Source organism: Orbicella faveolata, unplaced genomic scaffold (assembly GCF_042242905.1).
Source record: "Orbicella faveolata isolate gen_17 unplaced genomic scaffold, um_ofav_v1 contig_48, whole genome shotgun sequence".
Lineage (NCBI taxonomy): Eukaryota > Metazoa > Cnidaria > Anthozoa > Scleractinia > Merulinidae > Orbicella > Orbicella faveolata.
The window spans coordinates 2472122-2490000 of NW_028301578.1; the positions used below are offsets into that span (position 1 = coordinate 2472122).

A 17879-nucleotide genomic window follows, 5' to 3' on the forward strand; every position below is an offset into this window, starting at 1 on the left:
TCCCCAGCACTCCCCCTGTGCCCACAACACCACAGTTACTGCGCTCCAACCAAGGAGGGACGCCTGGAAACGAGTCATGGGCTGTGTCTCAGGATCGACAATGACTCTATACCACAAGCTGCTACATTGATATAGAAACGATTATGGCTAACCAACTAAAGTTCTTTTTAGTTTTTGGTTTTTATTCAGGCTGCTAGTGTAGCAAAGTCGTCTGAGCATTTCTTTTCCTTTTTTTTATTAACTTAACATAACATCCATACATTGCCTAACTTCAAGATGTAAGTACATCCATGTTAAAATGTTGTTTTCGCCATCTTGTCCCCAAGGCCCGCGCGTTTCGGTTAATTAACTATTCAATCTCGTTGCCAGAGCCCTCGTTAACTGATCAAAAATGATTTCTGAACATGCGCAGAGAGACAAACCGTTGACAAATGCTGGCTGGCTTTCGTACTTCACCTGAAGGTCCCGATTTTTTATGGTCACCAAAACGATCGCGGCCCATGGGAACGAGATTGTTTCCGACATAAACAATTACACTTCTGGTTTCTTTCACTATCAAAGATTTCCACATAAACGTAAAAAGAACTTAATCGGATTTGTTAACGGATTTCTACCCAGACGATTTATTCGTCTGAGACAGAATCGTCTCAGATGGATAAATCGTCTTCTAATTTAATATATGGAGAAGAGTGTTTTACTGGGAACTAAACCACTCGTAGATTCCATACGCCACTTCATCCGGGACCCGAGTGGCGTATTTTCCGTATGTCACCTTTGTGAGTGTCGTATCGTTCAATGACGTCACGATTCCCGTCTTTTGCTTTTGTTGAATTGGTTTCTCCATATAATAAAAAGAACATTACACGTTGGCTCGAAGATATGAATTTTATGTTCTTGCCACTCGAACATAAAATTCATATCTTCTCGCCACCGTGTAATATCCTCTATATATGTTCGGCGACGGATAATTCGTCTCTAGTATAAATTCGGCCATTTTATGTTCGGAAATCCAACCGACAGGGAGGGTGTTCAAGAAACCACGTCTTTTCAAAGGTTCTATTGTATCGCACCAGAACATTTCGAAGTTATGTTCATCGATTCAGTTAGTCGGAGTGTCTTAAAACTAAATGACTTTGTAAAGAAGATTGACAAGAAGCAGAGAAAGTACGCACACATGACTTACAAAATAAGGCTAACTATTGGCCCATACAGCAACGTTGCTACAAAAAAACGTACACTACGTAGTTTATAGTTTATAAAAGGTGTTTATCACATACATTTAGAGGAAATTTGTTACGTCTTTTCACAGAAAACTCAACCGACACCTTGCGGTATTCCATTAAATAATATATCTACAAAAGTTGCCTGGGATGAATTCAGGCAAATGGTTGTAATTCGAACCAGTTTTAGTTCGGACGGTTATACTATAGCTAAACCCAAAGGTAATCGCACCTGGCCAATCACAGCAAACGGAAACAACGCAGTAAACCAATCAGAAATCGTAAGAAAAACATGTCACCAGTGCCCAGCGCGGGAAAAGCATGTGACCGGTGCCAAGGGCGGGAAAACATGTAACTTTTGCCAAGGGTGGGAAAACAGGAACAGGCCAAGTCACGATTGGTTTTAGTTTTTGCCCTTGATTGGTTGAAAAAAAAGGCATCTTTTCCCTGATTGGTTAACGAACGTTGTACGATGTTTTGAACCGATGACAGATCTATGACCAAAAATGCAGTACTTCCAAAAGAAAAACTGCTTTTTTGCGCAAATTCAACAGAAAGTCTTAATATTTAGGACTTAAGAGACAGATATTAAAATTACGCTACTCATTAGGTCTAATCTGCAGAGTTATTTTCTGTTGGTTGTCCAAGCATTCTCGTAGTTTATTCTCAGTCATCGTCAGCCTTTGCTCCAAAATTGATACTGTCTGCAATTAGGAAAATAAGTTCAATGCACACGTGACCAAATATATGTGGGTTATGGACCAAGCGCGAGGTCAAGATGGCTAGATATTGGCTAAGTTCAACTTCTTCTCTTGTGTATTTTACTGTTTATGACCGAGGCGGAGTCAAGGTCAATAAATACGCCACAAAAGAACGAGGCCATTATCGAGCCATCTTGACTGCATAAGCTTGGTCAATAAAGGATTTATTATACGGAATAATTAAAGAACATAGCACACAACTTGGGACCTCCGGATCACAAACCCAGCGCCCTTAACCACGAAGCCACGCTGCCTCCACTGAGATGGATTCCGAACCCAGGGCCGTTGTGAAAATGTCTCAAATGCCACAAAACAGTTCTCAGACCTGTGTTAATACATCTAGCTGTCCTACAATGTGTTCCAGTGTCATGCTCAACTGTGGTGGTATGTCTCTTCTTTCCAGTGGTGTAGTTAGAGGAGGCTGACTGGATGGAACGCCCCCAAGACCATCAGACTCTCCTCTGCGTCCAGTTACTTCATCTAGCCTGCTTTGTCTCTGAGGAACAAGGAAAAAATGTTTCAAGTATAATAGTTTGCCAGATGTGAGCAGCAAACTTTTTTTTTTTGGTATTGTGGCTATTGTTGATTCAGGTTGTAAGAGATATCTTAATCCTGCACTAGAAATTTAACTAAGAAATGAAAAAGCCTTAGCCACTTAGCTTGCTATGTTCTGTTTTTAAAATACTGTTCAAAGGTAAGAAAGGAAATGAGAGAGAAGGAGAGAGTTACGAAGCGGAAATACATGAACCTATTTCTTGAATGCTCCTTGCGTTCACACTATCACCGTAACAGGTTTAGAGCACACTTGATTATAAGGGACACGTATTGACCTTTCTGTTGCATTTATTCTGTGGTTTAGCCTCGTTTTAAAGCCTTTTGAACACAAGTTTCCCCTTAGCTGCTGGCCGCAGTGTTTGGTATGCTTCGTCTCGCTTGGATCGTAAGCCAGGTGCGAACACCTTTCGTAACAGAACATGTTTAATTCGTGATTCACTTAACAATAATAATTAAATAATTTATTTCTTATAGGGTGCTATTTGCAATAAAAAGATCAATAGCGCTTTACAACAATTATAACAATATGTTAAAATGTAGTAGATGTGCTTTTAAATAAACAAAGGAAGGATGTTAAAAAGCTAATTTCTTAGTATCATGATGTACGTAAGAATTTTCCGCCAAGGAAATTAACTGCTTTCTTTTAAAACTTTTCACGGTTCTCCCGTTCTCGATGGCGTCAAAACTCTCTACAACAATCTTGTTACTTTACTTCGCTTAGTGATTGGCTAAAAAAGCCACGCCACCTATTCAACCAATCAGGTGCAAAGCAAAACCTAATCACTACTTGGTCACGTGCGTTTTTCACGCGCTTAGCACTGGTTACGTAAATTGGTTGACTAAGTCGTTAACGTTTGTTGTGATTGGCTTTATATAACTGGTTTGTATTTTGCGAAACGCAAACAAAAACTGCTTTGAAACCATAGCCAAACGTACCTGTGGTATAGAAAACATGGCAGGCCCAACTTCCACCACTTCCGGATCACCAACAGCAAGGTTCCTGGGCTCTGCACCTGCTCTCACCTGCAATAAGCGAACGCTTGCACAGTAAGCCATAAAAGTGCCTTTCACATGAGTGTCAAAAGTAATCCGCACTTGCTTTGGTTTTGCATTACTACGTTTTGTGATTGGTTTAAAAATCTCGCGCCACTTTCTCATCCAATCAGAAGTGCAATAGCGTACGCTTTTTCCCGCGCTTTACGTCAGCTCCATGTATTTAGTTCAAGTTCTGATTGGTTCACTGGATTGTCTAGTATGTCCTTTGTGATTGGCCGGAGTAATTACTTTGGATTTGGTTATTCCAAAAAAAATCCGCTCTAACTCATTCACAGTAAGACTAATTGAAAGCATTTTAATGGAAAACAGATAAATTGAACTCTTCTCCTCAGCCGGGGCATATTACAATACCATTTGTTATATAGCATGATATAGCTGGAGTTTAGTAGAATATAATGCGTGCTCTTAATGGTTAATTTATGGTCACGTGGCAAGGGTTAAATCTAAATGTCACACGCCAACAAGAGGTTACTTCGACTTCTTCTTGCCTTATTACTTTACACTAAACTCCAGCTATATAACAAACACTTAACTGGTCCCTTGAGAAACAGTTAGTTTTATTTTTCCTCGAATCTCGATGTTTCCCTCGACTTCGTTTCAGGAAGCATCTAAATTCTTAGGAAAACTAACTCTTTACCTCCGGGCCAGTAATTACTAAAGTGTATATTGTATCATACTTTGTACCGGACCTAGGCTCACCTCTGGTGCAGTTGATTTGGGTGGCGTTCTTGGTGGGGGATCATGGCTGTGAGGTGGCGGAACTGACGGAGATGCTGCTCGTTTTCTGTGGGAACGCAGTACTGGTGAAGAGAAAACACAAAAATGACTGCATTTTAAAGGAGTTACATGTGAAGTATTTTCAACAAGTTTCGCTGAGCTTATAACGAGCGTGTTGGACTCCACAGCAAAGGCTCCATGTCCAATATTTGCTGAGCACTTGTGAAACATTGTTTGGTAAGGTGCTCCATTATTACACGACTGAGTTAGTTCAGAGGGCCAATAACTATAATCAACAAATCAGGTTGCTCTTTCGCTGGTCCAGTATTTTCTAAGTATTAGACCGGGCTTTGTCCCGAATGATTCCGCGCGACCACACCTGAAAAAATTAACTTTATACCAGTAAAAGACCTTTTTTCTTTCAACTTTCTTTTTCTCTTTTTTCTTCTTTTCTTTCGTTTGTCTGACGTGAAGTCGGTTCTCTATCAAACTTGCACGCTTAAAGTTTACGTTGTCTTTCCAATCAGTGACCCTGAGATTTTTTTCTAAATTTTTTCAGCCGTGTACCTGTGGTAAATAATTTATTAACCAAGCTAGTTCAGGACCATACTAAGAGAACATCGGGCCTCAATGGTTTTCTCAGTGGACCTCGATGCGCTGGGACCATCCTGTCAGGACCTTGGACCGATATTCTCCTAGTACCTCACGTAATTCAATCAATCAATCATTTTTCAATCATTTTTATTTCTTAATAAATGTTCATTTTACAGTTGGACTGGCCCCGGATTGATGATTAATCAATCATCAATAATTTAACCCACCAACTTTAATTTGAAGGAAATCTGAAAATAGTAGTTTACTAAAATAGAAAAACACCAAAGAGATAATAACAATAAACCATAAAGGAGCAAGGATAGTTTAGGATGGAAATAAAGATGGATTAGAAACGACGCACTTGAAAAATTTAGGCTAAGCTTTTAAGATGTACAAACCACGACGTACAGTAAAAAAAAGTCTTGCAAAGCGTTCCCAAACAAGTATGACGGAATAACGGGATGATTTGGTCGAAAGGTACACTGGATAAACCTGTTTTCTTCTAAAAATAAAAATAAAAAAACTTGCCCCTCGCTACCATTGACACTTAAAAGTGTAAATGGCAACTTAAAAGTTAAAAACGTCTACTTTAGTTTCCCCGACATTTCCATGCGAACTTCTCCAACGAGAACAGAAACTGAAAGGCCAACGAAACCAGAAAAGATGGAGAGCGAAAAAGAAACGAAAAGAGTTTGTTTTCTTTTCATTATGCTCATTACAAAAAAAAACACAAAGTGGAAGAGAATGTTTTTTCTCTATCTTCGAATGAAGCTCTGGACTATTTGGCTACAACCTATTGGCCACTGTTTGGAAAATCTCGGGAGTCAATGGCTTAATCAACATACATGTACAATGATGTAAATAATGATTTCTCTCAAAATTTACCTTCCTCGTAGTCCACTTTGTCAAAGTTTGTTTTCCACACCATAACCTTCAACAAAAAAAATGATCCGAAAAAATAGAATAAGAATAGAGTAAGAATAAGTTTCACCAGATTTGAGACAAAAATGTTCAATTTGTTGACAAGAAAGTAACTAAAGATTATGTATTTACCTGTTCATCTGAGCTTCCCGAGGCAAAATATTCACCATTTTGCGAGAAAGTGACACATGTTGCAGGACCCTGAGGTTAATAATAGAGTAGATAATAAGTTGGATTAGCCCTGTAGACATGCGCAGTGCACATTTTAGCTACCTGAAAATAGAGACCATCCAAGAGAAAAGAAAAGAGAAAAAAGCAACAAGAAAAAGGCCGCAACATTCAAAAGTAACAAGAACTCTAGCTAACACTGACCTGATGGCCATGGAGAGTGTAGAACAGTCGTCCTTCCATGAGATCTAATATCTAGACATGATTTTGTGTTATGTGAGAAAAAAAAAATAACATTAAAACATACCAGTTGGTCTGGAAGTAAGAACTGAACTGAGGGTGTAATACAATACACAATGAGTGAGACCCTTCAAGAATCCAAGATACTTGAATTTCGTCAGCATCAGGGTTAAGGATCTTTTTTACTGTACATATATAATACTAGATTCTTTGTCTGCAAGCTGCTTGCACATGATTGTGTAATCATAATCTGGTTAAATTCAACCTCACTCGCATTTCTCAAATCATTATTGTGTAAACATATACAGGCAAAAACTAACAATAGACAAATCCGACGTTTCGGCGACGTCTTGGCGCCATTGTCAAGGGAACCTAATTAAATATGCGATTTCAAGAGTAACTAAGAGTTCAGAGTTACTAATTTGCATAAGTTAGACAAAGACCTTAGCGCGAACTGAGTCTGATTGTACATTTAAACACGGTCGTAATTGTTTAATGAGTAACATCGCTAAGGTCTTTGTCTAACTTATGCAAATTAGTAACTCTGAACTCTTAGTTACTCTTGAAATCGCATATTTAATTAGTTTCCCTTGACAATGGCGCCAAGATGGCGCCAAGATGTCGCCGAAACGTTGGATTTGTCTATCGTTAGTTTTTGCGTGTATATGTTTATCTAAATCATTGGTGATTATCATTATTGTGTAGTTCCAGAAAATATCCTTACCTCCCCCACGGAAGGGATTTTTCTCAGATCCAAACCACCCCTCTGGAAATTGCAATAAAGGTTTACACATTTCTTTAAATTTTTTGGTCTTACAGACCCCCCCCCCCCCCCCCCCCAGGAAATTCCAATCCCTTCTGTGGGGGGAGTATGGATATTTTCTGGACCTGCACATTATAAACAAGGGAAGAGCAGAAGAACACACAGAAAGAGTGGGCAAGGAAGGAGATTCCAAATGTAGTGAATATTACCTGTTTAAAGAATCCCTATAATAATAATTTATTATGAAATAACATAGTGGCTATTGTTGCCTAGCAACACAAGCCACAAAAAGTGGATAACATTTTGCTATAGGAACATTTCTGAATATTAACATTGGATAACATTTTGCAGTAGAAAAGGCAGAAAGAGGCAAGGGCTCATAAAGAATTGGTGGGAGCCTGGAAGGGAGGCAAAAAACACTCCCTCCTTCTGTTCCCACCCTCGCTCTCCATCCCCTGTTTACTTGTGTTATGCAGGCTAGCGGGTGCCAGGCATATAAGGTGAGGAGAATCAGCAAGTTCAGCCTCTCCCCCCTCCACCCTTACCGAGAGTCCCTATCATTGCAGAACTGTGGGTACCCCTTGTACTGTTTAATTGCTAAATGAGTTACACAAATTTCCCTCAAATGACTTCCTTTAAGCCCTGATAGAGCCATATGGTACAAAATGTTATAATAAGCTTAATATTTGGCCAATTAGTTTCAAATTTGGACACCAAAAGGATCTTTGAGAGATATTCACATTGGAAGCATAAAATCATACCCCCTCCTGAATCAGACTTGATAAACTACTCCTCAAGTTTTTGAAACTTTTGCACGTTACAATTTTACAGTCAAGGGAATATCTGATAAACATCTGCACACCCAGAGCTGCAAATTAAGCTATTGTTTAGGGGTATACCCAATATATACAAGGAATACAGTATTTTTGAATGTTTTCATTTTTTTACTTTGCAGACTCCTCAATTCAATTTGTGACATCTTGTATGTCCATTGTGGTGATTTAGGACATACCCGAAACAATACCTTTCAACTGGTATATTACTTGTGGTCTTTCAATCTACTGTTATCATTTTAGAAAAATACAGTTTTTCTCAGGGGCTTAAAGGGTTAAGAAGGTTAAGTTATGTTTAACATTTAACTGAACATCAAAGGTGGATTAATTAGTGGAGTGGAGCGTAAATACAAGAGGCCTTATGCGCCGCTTGGGGCAAAGAAGTTAGGTGAAGTGTAACTACAAATATTTGGTATTACCTTTAATGTGGTGTCGCTAGATGCTGACACAAGGTAATTTCCAGACGGATGAAAGGAAACGGCATTCACAGCATTTGTATGTGCTATAAACATCACAAAACAGTTAAGACAAAAGTAGCCAAGACATGCGTGCCCTAAATCAAACCTTCTCCCTTCAAGTGTAATTTGTCCCATCTACACTCCTAATATTTTGCCTCTCTCCCCCTTTTAACTGTTGTAACAGTGTCAACAAAGCCTGTTTCAGCATAGATTGAGCTTGTGGGGTGTGTGAAAAAGGTGGTTTTATCAAGGGAAGTACAGATCTTGACCCATTTACAAAATGTCACAACACTTCTGACCCTGATTACAGCTGCGATTCTTGTAGTTATCTTTCTGACATATAAGTATAGTTTTAACAGAGATGTACATGTAAAAAGAAAAGGCATGACCTACTGGTTAGCTACTTACATTTGTTAAATTTTTCATGTGTACGTGTGCAAAGAAAAGTATGTCGCCACAACTTCTCTCCTTTGCATTTTATCAACAACTTCGTATTAAACAGAATATGTCCTCCATTTCCAGAGCTTAACAATTTGATAAAGTTAACATGGCATGTTATTTCACTCCTTGCAGTGGGTGATAATACAGCATCTGCTGCTTAAGTTAATTCTCTCTATACGATGGTCATCTTAGGAGCGAAATGATATGGTTATTGGTGAGAGACAAACTTATTTCTTAAAGACAAAAAAGGGTTATATAATTGGAGGATCTACATAAAATTATCAAAGTTTGTTAATCAAAATCCATCACACAAGTCTTGCAAACTGCTAATAAGGAAGAAAAATGCACCAAACATTTCCTGAAGGAGGCAACATTAATATGGAGCCTGTACTTCTAACAATTTGTGTGAAAACCCTAGGTTGGTAGAAGTCAGACACTATCAAAGTGAAATTTTGGCTTCAATCACAGAGCTTCAGAAAGTGATGTAGGCAGTTCTCACAAGCTTTCTCAAGGAGAAATCTTCCTCCAGCCAACCTTATGACAAGAGATTGTTATCTCCAGAAATTATGACAATAATATTATGTTCACAACATACGAGCCATTTGCACAGTACACAGCTAAAGAATTGCTTCATAAGACGGTAGAAAAGTATTCCACAAGTGCCAGTGATCAAATCAACATAAGCCTACCGAAACCTAACCATCTATTTCAAGTGACTGGTAAATTCTGATTTCAGTTTTTCTTACCTTGGTAATGCTGTAGCAGCTTGTTCATTCTTATATCCCAAACCTGCAAGTAGCCAGTAATTCAGATGGGTGTCTGGGCATCCTGTGGACGTCCGCTTTTTAAAGAAAATTGTTTTATTTTTTACATGCTGCTTTATAAACTGCTGAGCACATTTTGGACAACCCCTCTCCAAATTCTTGCTAAAAGCCTGATTCATGGTCAAGGCTGTGGTCTGAGAAACATTTAGAGGAGCCCAAAGATTCCTAACCATGAAATCCTGGGTGCCCAGCACTTGAGCTAATATATGAAAAAAGTGAGTTTTTTGAGTCACCCAAAGTCATTAGTTGGTTGCCTGTGGCACCCAGGTGCTTCTAGAGTACAGCCCTGCGTGGTACTTTCTGTTCATTACAACCTGGACACTAACACTTTAATGAGTTAGAGTTAAAGTTTCAAGTTTGAGATGGAATTTCATGTCAGAGTTCGGCCATTTCAAGAGTTAACAGTTCTTTTCTAAAACATAACTTGTGATATTTCTTTGTCGTGTTTTGTTGCCAAGATACCAGGTTGACGTCACAACATACTACTACCAGTCTCCCATAGGGTGCTTTTTTTCATCCTGAGAACAATGACTGCGATCGACCTTTAAAAATTGGGATCAACTTCAAATCCCATTTTGCAACTTGTTTTTGCTTAATTTATATATTGGACCCAACGTATTATTTTTTTCAGACTTTCACAGCCTTGCATTTTGATTTTCAAACTCAGAACTTTCAAGATGACTTTGAAGACCACGCAGGCTTGACAATTGATCAATCCTATATGAATTTCCCAGTGGCGTTTGTGGGGGGGGGGGGGGGGGGGAGGGGGGTGGACTCCCACATTATAAAAGGGATGAGGGTGCTCACTGTACCTTGCAGGGGTTAAAAAGCAGTTTTGGTAGCTCTTAGGGTGTTCAGCCTCAAAAGGTCCACAGCAGGAGCCTTTGCAGTACCTTTAAGGGTACTGAGCTGAAAATAATATAACAGGAGACAATATGTTGTTTTAGAATTGGTACCTCTTAGAAGAAAAAAAATTCAAGCCACACCCACAAAACAGGATCTTGCGACGAGCACCCTCATCCTTTTTGTTTGGGAGTTCCCCCCCCCCCCCCCCCCTCTTCCCACCCAGGGATGAATCCATTCAACAAACCTTTACTGTACTGTCAGTTCCTCCAGCTGCTATACATGTGCCACTGGGATGAAATTGTACAGAGTTCACATAGCTAAAATGTACAAGAGAACAGGCTAAATACTGGGTAGAGAAACTTAAGACATTAAGCCATTATTAATAACATTTAACAACTGCCTTGCAAAGTGGAGGCTGGGAGCCCAAGGCATCCAGGAGCTTCCACTGTTGGCAGCCAGCTCCTGGATGGAGACTGCTCCATGCATGGCTGGCAAATCCTGGCAACCCAGCCATGAGCCCCCACGCAGATGGGAGAAATTAGGCACCCTTCACACTGATAAAAAGTGGAAAGGGAAGGAAGGGACAAGGGAGGGGAAACAACCCTTGAGCAGAGCCCCTGTGCTTGACATTTAACTATCCTTGAATGTCTTATGGCCCAAGAACACGTGGAATCCTGGCCCATGCGCAGATCTAAACACCGCTGACCACTGACTGTCTCTTGTCACCTCTATTAAATTGCATTTAACACTAAACTGCATTTAACGAATGACAATTAAGTTCTAAAAGCCATTTTGAACTTAGCTTGTCCAAGATTCTGCATGGTTGCTTTTTGTGCAGTCTATGGTTGAATATTGCCAATTGCTTGCTTCTAAATCAGCTCAAATCAATATACAAATTATACATTATAATACGTGACTACAATGTCACGAATTCACCCACCCTCCTGGATCATAAAAGGTGTGAACACACTCCTTGCTTGTCCTGTCCCAGATCTTGATTGTCTTATCATCACTTGCTGACACAATCATCCGCCCATCAGGAGAAAACCTAGCAACAGTACATACATACATACATTACTTTATTTACCCTCAGATTTCAGAGTAGCTCATGCAGCTAATACCTCCGAGCATTCAACCATCAGATGAAAGATAGACCACCACACCGGGAACTACGTTCCCTACTCTTTTCGATCAGTGTGTGGGTTCTTTTACATCCCAGAGAATTAATTATGAAGAGTTCTGAGACGGGGCCTACGGTTTATCGTCCTTGAATACATAAATAAAAAAATAAAATGTTCCCAAATAATAAACTGAATGAGCAGACTTTGCCAGGAATACATAACTCATTCAGTCTGCGTAATGGTTATCCTGTCCTGTGAGTAAAGCATTATTTTATCTCTCTGCCAGCCCTGTCAAAATGTTAAGTACACATACATGTAGTAATAGGCATGATAACTGAATAAAGTACATGTACAATGTACATGTAACCAACCAGGGTCATGGGGGAAAGCATCCTCAAAGTCCTGCTCTTTTGGTTCTGTGTTGTGGGTTCAATTTTTACTGCTCCATACTAGAGGAAGATTTGTTTTGTACAGTACTCATTTAGATTCAAAGACGGGACCACCTTCACCTCCACAAGGCAATGCAAGCTGTCGTGTCTTTTGTATGCGTGTCGACTGAAAATATTTAAAGAACGCCTGCTAGCAAGTGAATTTGAATAATTGACACATCAAATGAACATCCATCGAATAGAATATCAATAGAATAGGACTGATGTGGCAAGTTTCGCGTGCATGTGACATTTTGCTTTTGAATAAGTACGTTCAACTTTACTCTTTTCAGAATTAGTATGTAAGTTAGTTCGCAAAGTTCGCGAAGAAAGTTTCTTAAGAAAGTTCAGAGAATTTCGAAGCAAACGTAGATTGAGATGTGATGCGTAGAAACGCATATTAAGGCTAAGAAAAATTGTATGACGCTTTGGAACTCTGAGGTAAAGGTCAAGATTAAAACGTGGAGTTTTCACAAGCTTTGGTTTGTTGGTCTTACTGGTCCTTGAGTCCCCCTTCCCCTTTGATTAAAATTAAACTGGCTTGAAACAAAATAATGTAGAGGTAAGCATATATTTCTGCACACCTTGCACATCTTGTAGAGGTGTATGGTGTCCCTGTGGTTAGTGTGCTCCCCTGGCCAGAGACATTGTATTGTGTTCTTTGGCGAGACACTTTACTCTCACAGTGCCTCTCTCTACCCAGGTGTATTTATAAATGGGTACTGGCAAATTTAATGCTGGGGGTAACACTGCAATGGACTAGCATCCTATCCAGGGGGGAGTAGAAATACTACAGAAACCAGAGATAAGTGCCAGCCTGATGGGCAAAATTAGCTCATATGCAGACGTCACCTTACCTTGCACATCTCACCCAGTTCATGTGAGCATTCAGAGAATACTGAAACTTCTGACGATGAACTGTCCACACCTGTTGAAGTTAGACATACATGTGCATTTAAATTGAATCAGTGTGATTGATCAACATTTCTCCTTCCTCTTCAGACTTCCTGTATTTGCTTAATCAGTTACCTTGACTGTTTTATCATCTGATGCAGTGAGAAGGGACTGTCCATCACCAGAGAAGTCCACACTTCTTACAGTTGCCGTGTGGGCCTTGAATACTGTGCTCTCACCTTTTCTTCAGATAACAGGGGAGAAAGCTATGTCAGCCTTGAATATGTACATGTACTAGCAACTCCAATAATTGATTGGTACCAGACACATTTTTCCACAGACCAAAGACATCAAGTCATAACTGGTTCCTAAACTCAAATGAACCACAAGGTCTCATGTAAGTGGTTTCACTGCAAGGTTCTGGAAATCTTAAGACAACTTAATCAAAAAATTTGGTCAATTAGAAATTAAGTCATCTCTATTAGTTACTCAATGGTTCTCCAGATGTTGCCTTGCATTGTGACACAGGACACGGGTCATTTTTGTGGTCTGTGCTCTCACCAACCTTTAGCTCTTAACCAAGGAGTGTACACTTAGAATTCTCTCAATCGAATCAAATTGTAAAATACTTTACTTTGGAACATGGTCTCAGTTTATTAGCCAAATATCTGAATGCAAGTTTGCTGGGATTCATCAGGTTGTACTTGATACTTACACACTCGGAACCCAAAGCCGGACAGTTTTGTCTCTTGATGCTGAGGCAATCAAATGTCCTGATGGAGAAAACTTCACAGATAATACAGCATCCTGATAAAGAAGTAACAAAATCTGTGACAAAAAATTCATTTTCACCAACTGAGAAGTTGACTGGAGATCGTCAATCAAATGTACCACCCATGAATTACACAGTATGGATTCTGTATACAAACATGTATTACTTAAATTTCTTTATATAAATTAAACAACTGAGATACTAAGCACGTTCTTTTTGGTCCATAGGTGTTTAGATGAGAGTATGTAGACATGGTTGTCATATTTTAGATTCATGTTTATTCTTGAGAAATATTTTATAACAGCAATAATTAAAAGTACTTTTTACTTTTTCTGTGTTTACTTTGTCTCATGTGAACACTTGGGGGTTGCGACAATTCGCCAAAGTTATACAAATCCTTGACTGCATCTCAGGTTTGCATAACTTTAGATGTGGCTATGTAAACACAGAAGTGCTCTTGCTGCACCTTTCAATAATATGCAGACTCTAAAATTCAAAGCTCAACTGACAAATGCTACCATCAATCAAATGTTTTGTGGCTCCTCCCAGCTTCCAACTACTGCCCAGCACTGTTTCGTTGTCTGAACTGTGCTCAACAATTTGATTACTGCGTGCTTGGCAGCAGTCGGAAGCTGGGAGGAGCCGCCAAACATTTGATTGATGGTAGCAGAAAACACAGTTGTCGGTTGAGCTTTGAATTTAAGAGTCCGCATGTTATTGAAAGGCGCAGTAAATGTAATTTTTTATGGCCGACAGAGCATTACATGGAAGTCTGCAGGTTATAAATTATAATAATGATAATTATAACTATTGTTGTTCTGCATGGTCAGATTTCTCCAGCAATGGACCAGTAAAATTTGAAGGTGGGATATTAATGTGCAATTTTCCCTATCACTGCTGCTATAATTTTTTCCAACCTCAGGTTGAGCAAAAGTTTTTTTTTTTCAGTAATTTGTGCCATGCATTTTTTTTTTCTTGTCTTGCTTTGCACAATTTCCTTTTTTTTTCTTGCGCAGGAACATTTTTTGGTAATTGCCCACTCCCCCCTTAAAAAAAATGATGTCTCCACCCTAAATTAAGTTGATTTTGTATGTCATGTGTTATTTGGTTTGTGTATCACTTAGTAACTAATTCTGCTTATTATGAAAGACATAAATTGGCCCAATTGCTAGATTATTCTCTTATTCTATTTAAAACTGAATCATTGGATAATGCATCTCAGGAGTTTTCAATGGCTTTAAGATATCATGTATATGACCCACCATACCTTGCTCCACAAATCTGGTAAGCGGCCGCGTAATTTTTTGAGGAGCATTTATATTTTTAAATTTTCAGTTTTCTATAATTTGGGGACGTTTTTTAATAAATAATCATTCCACTCATGCTTGTTGGATATAAGATAGTTATGGCTAACTCAGCACTACGCTCCTCATTGGCTATTTACCATCTCATATCCAACATGCATGCATGGAATAATAGCTAAATACATGGTTATACGGCAATGGACAAAACACTGACCCCTAGTTCATGGACTACCCTAAAGGACTACCCAAATGGACTACCCTAAAATGAACTACCCCTAAAAAAATACTATTTCAGATGAGTAGTATGTTAAGAAGCTGCGATTTTATACTTACAATGCATGGAGGATGCTTTTCTTTTCGTTCTGCATCGCCTTCAGCCCCCATTTTGAGTAACTATACTGAATAAAACAACCGCTGAAGAGAAAACGCTTAAATTTCCACATAATTATAGTCCAGGCCAGCCAAGAATACTACTGCTTCCACTCCACTCTGAATTTTTGTAGCGTAGTCGTTGGAATTTCTTGCTGTCCCATAGCTTTATCCTCGTTCCCATTTCTATTTCATTTTGATACACTCAGGAAAAAAACCAGAAGACTAGCTGCTTCTGTGCCATAATTTTCGGCACAAAACAAGCAAAACAAATCATGAGTAACATCCTGAAGATCATTTCATCTGTTCGAGAAACACTGAGCTACTGAATCACATGGGAGCAAGATTGAGTTGTCCACAGAATATTTGATTTGATTTGAGTCTACGTTTCAAAATGGCGGCTGAAGACGATGTGGAACGAAAAGAAAAGCATCCTCCCTGCAGTGTAAGTATATAATTGCAGCTTCTTAACATACCACTCATCTGAAATAGAATTTTTTAGGGGTAGTCCATTTGGGTAGTCCATTAGGGTAGTCCATAGACTAGGGGTCAGTGTTTTGTCTATCACCTGGTTATCCATGTAAATTACAGTAAAGTCTATGTACATATCATGTCATACCTTGTGACCAACAAATCTGTATGCTCGCATGTGTGGTTTAAAATGCCAGATCATTAGACTTGAATCCATAGAACCAGTTACTACACAAAAATGAAAACAAAGGCTAAGTTAATTCCTAATAATTTAATCCAATTGCTCAGCATGCATACAAAAATCACGTCTAATATATATACCATGAGACTATGTTGTAAATCTACCATCAATTTTAATTACAGATTTTCCTTTGACTGATCAGTGGGAAAAAATAATTGGATTATCAGTTACATGTAAGTTACTTATGTACTTATGTTGCTTATGTTTCAAAGCGAAAGTACAATTCTTGTTTCCAATTTTGTTTTCAGTTAGGGTGTCCAATTACAGTGGTCAATTTCCCAAGGTTCTTGACCATTAACTACGCACTTCTTTGGGTTCTCTGCGTACAGTACTGACGAGGTACGTCACTGATTTTTTTACCTCAAAGGTTTTACCTGGACTTCTAGGAAACCACAAGCTTTCTTCAAAATTGTTGCAGTAAATGAAACTGGATCATTGTTAATTTAACTTAAAGCTTACAACACCTCTGATTTCGTTTCATAATTATTTAGCTTACCTAACTGTTTCATGTTTGGATTAAAATCAACGCTTGTCACCGTATCTCTGTGACCTTTGAAATGTCTTTCGAGAGTTGGATCTTCCTGCAGAAAGATCGAAAAACAAGTCAAGTAGGAATTTCTTTTTTCACACAACTACGAATAAACCATTCGCGTTAATTTGTTTAAATTTCGCAAGATTTCTCAACCAAGCCGTATATACTACTTACCAAACTCGATGCCATTTCTGCTCTAGTAGTTAACGAAGTTACTTATGCCTTAAAATTAGTATAAAAGGCCTAACAATGCTGATCATTTAAGCTTTCTTGTTGTATTCGTTTCAAATATGGCGGCTAGGTCGTTGTTATGCTCATGGGGAAGACCGCAGAGAGAGCGGGAGAAATTGCGGGCTCTATAATTCCAACATGGCCGATAGTTTGGAACCAGCACCACCTGGTTTGGAACACTTCATCTTTTGACGATTGACCGATTTAATAGTGCCAAGAAAATGGATAGGAAAGATCAGTATAAGACATCAGGCCATAATGTAACGGCTCAGAGAAGTAAACGACGCGATCAAGAGGCAGAAATTCGCAAAGAGAAGCGCGATAAATTGCTGAGCTCGAAACGAATTCGCTTCTCCGAAATCGAGAATGATTGCGAAATTGAAGACTACACCGTTGAACAAGTTCAAGAGTTAGCCAGAACTATTCGGAAATCTGACAAAAATATTCTTAACAGCCTTAAAAGCCTACGAAAAGCGTTTACACAAGGCAGTGAACTCATCAGCGCCTTTCTAGCGGTGGACAACAGCTTGAGAGCTTTGGTAGGACACTTGACGGGCAACAACGCTCAGCTTCAACTGGAAGCGGCTTGGTGCATCACTAATTTAGCTACAGGAGTTCACGACGATACAATGAAAGTATTGAAAGCCTCTGCCGCATATCTCATCACCTATCTTAGTGGACAGAATGTGCAACTTCAAGATCAATGTGCCTGGGCGCTAGGTAACTTCTCTGGCGATTCTCAGGAGTGTAGAGAGATTTTGCGGGCTCAGGGGATTATTGTTCCGATGGTCAACCTTTTGAAGGTATTTATAAATATAGTATGTTTATCTGCAGTTGTGGGAGACACTCGCTCGTTAACTCACTCACCCATAGCCCATTTTACGGATATTGGACGCCATATTGAATAAATCTATTTCGCAAAGGACTATGGGTTGAAAAGGGGGCATCATTTCCAAGATGGCGTCGCTTGATCGGGAAGATGCGGAAAATGACGAAGATAATTTTAAAAGCTGGGGAGTAGAAAAGTTGATATCATACTTGTTAGAAAGAGAAGTCCCAGTAGGCAACACAAATAAACAGGGATTAATAATACTTGCTGTTTTCGCGCGTAAATTGGGG

General features: G+C 39.2%; 2 protein-coding genes across 3 annotated transcripts in view; one reads left to right on the top strand and one right to left on the bottom strand.

The window, feature by feature from the left end:
• Window positions 1-161: 161 nt before the first annotated feature.
• LOC110053454 (uncharacterized) lies at window positions 162-16875 on the bottom strand. Its single transcript, XM_089280859.1, has 17 exons — window positions 16704-16875; window positions 16494-16578; window positions 15905-15984; window positions 13556-13647; window positions 12976-13084; window positions 12804-12874; window positions 11338-11445; window positions 10642-10714; window positions 9474-9516; window positions 8248-8330; window positions 6197-6247; window positions 5957-6025; window positions 5789-5834; window positions 4292-4392; window positions 3473-3559; window positions 2307-2477; window positions 162-1924 (listed from the first exon to the last, which is right to left on the bottom strand). The coding sequence occupies exons 1-17, from the start codon at window positions 16716-16718 to the stop codon at window positions 1820-1822; spliced, it is 1389 nt and encodes a 462-aa protein (XP_089136985.1). The 5' UTR covers window positions 16719-16875; the 3' UTR covers window positions 162-1819.
• A 106-nt stretch (window positions 16876-16981) lies between these two features.
• The window catches only part of LOC110053453 (uncharacterized), an 8149-nt gene continuing 7251 nt past the window's right edge, over window positions 16982-17879 (top strand). The window contains exon 1 of one of the 2 annotated variants that reach the window (XM_020759678.2): window positions 16982-17563. In XM_020759678.2, the coding sequence (XP_020615337.2) occupies window positions 16982-17563 (582 nt within the window). Of the gene's footprint in view, window positions 17564-17611 lie in introns of those variants that run through there. The other variant, XM_089280858.1, reaches the window with a different exon arrangement.

What these genes read in the sequence shown, in the direction of transcription:
- LOC110053454 (XM_089280859.1), bottom strand. An exon ending in CTAGCGACACCACATTAAAG is followed by an intron (nt 6,248 to 8,247) that starts GTAATACCAAAT and finishes AATCATGTCTAG; the next exon opens with ATATTAGATCTCATGGAAGG. An exon ending in CCATGTTTTCTATACCACAG is followed by an intron (nt 2,478 to 3,472) that starts GTACGTTTGGCT and finishes CTTGTTCCTCAG; the next exon opens with AGACAAAGCAGGCTAGATGA.